Source organism: Haemaphysalis longicornis, unplaced genomic scaffold (assembly GCF_048455015.1).
Source record: "Haemaphysalis longicornis isolate Haplotype H1 unplaced genomic scaffold, Haemaphysalis longicornis Haplotype H1 scaffold_9, whole genome shotgun sequence".
NCBI lineage: Eukaryota > Metazoa > Arthropoda > Arachnida > Ixodida > Ixodidae > Haemaphysalis > Haemaphysalis longicornis.
The window spans coordinates 137,640,689-137,641,781 of record NW_027526460.1 but is presented as its reverse complement, the minus strand read 5'-3'; the positions used below and the strand labels follow the sequence as shown (position 1 = coordinate 137,641,781).

The window sequence follows — 1,093 nt, the reverse complement described above, 5'->3', positions numbered from 1 at the left end:
ATGACTAAGCCCAGTACGCGATAAATCGGCAGCAGTCTGAGCTATTAGAAACACACGGCAAAACAAGCCAGAGGCTTATCAAATGACAAAACGTTCTTCGTCTACCGTTGAACGCTGCGGCTTGCTCAAAGCGCCGACGACCTCGGTGCTCGAAGATCTGAAATTGGCAATGGATCGTCCCCCTGCCTTCCTGGAGCTACCATCCTTATAAAGATTACTTGTTAAGTTTATTTTCCTTCACGCAAGGCGCTCAAGCAGCAGCAGTGGCGCGAAAAGCCCGTTAATTACGAATTCGGGGAGTTAGCACTCGCGGCGTCCTCCGCTATGGCGCTGGCAACGGCACCGGGGGCTGTCCGCAACCGCGTTCGCTTGGCGCGAGTTCGCGTACACATCCAAATTTTTAAAAAGCCTGAAGTATGTGCAGCTGTGAAATCCGTCGGCAGAAAAGCGACGGACTTGCATTTCTCCGCGACAACGTCGTCGCGGTGTGTCTACTGGCTGCGACCAGCGGCCAGCCAAGCATGACTGGACGTCCACGCGCGACGCCTGGAAGAAGTCTCCGCTCGCGGTGCAGTAGCGCAGCAGTTTCGGCGTGATACTCACAGGAAGATGTGGTACGCAGCTGCCCTGTATCCACGTGGCCTCTCGAGGAAATTGTACATGAAGGTCTGCTTCTTGCGATACTTTGCGTCCCTGGGGTGCGCGCCCACCCTCAGCGGCTTGCCCAGCAGCGACGTCCGCGAGGGCAGGCTGGTGTGCAGAGAGAGCAGACTGCCTCCGTGCCTGGGCCCGCCCTGCTCCAGGCGGGCCAACTCCATATCCGTAAGCGCCTGCATAACGCGGCAGGCATGCCGCCCACGCCCGCAGCCGCCGCTCGCTCCGGCACCGGCGACTACTGACTCGGCAACCGCCCCCCGCGCCGACGACGCCGCGCCGCGCCTCCGCCAGGGGCCCCTAGCGACCACAGAGCGCGGGCTCGGCGACCAGCCACGCGTCTGGGCCAACAACAACGACCTTCTTGGCGGCGCCGGCCGGTCGTCGCTTTGCGGCCCGCACGGGAACGTCTGTGAAAGGCCGCTGAGAAACAGTGCAG

At 61.2% G+C, this 1,093-nt stretch overlaps 1 protein-coding gene across 1 annotated transcript; it reads right to left on the bottom strand.

Annotated features, from left to right (window-relative positions):
* Positions 1 to 599: 599 nt before the first annotated feature.
* Positions 600 to 875, bottom strand: LOC144152796 (potassium voltage-gated channel subfamily KQT member 2-like). The gene has a single exon (XM_077684259.1). It carries the CDS (start codon positions 834 to 836, stop codon positions 600 to 602), a length of 237 nt encoding a protein of 78 aa, XP_077540385.1. The 5' UTR covers positions 837 to 875.
* Positions 876 to 1,093: the final 218 nt, after the last annotated feature.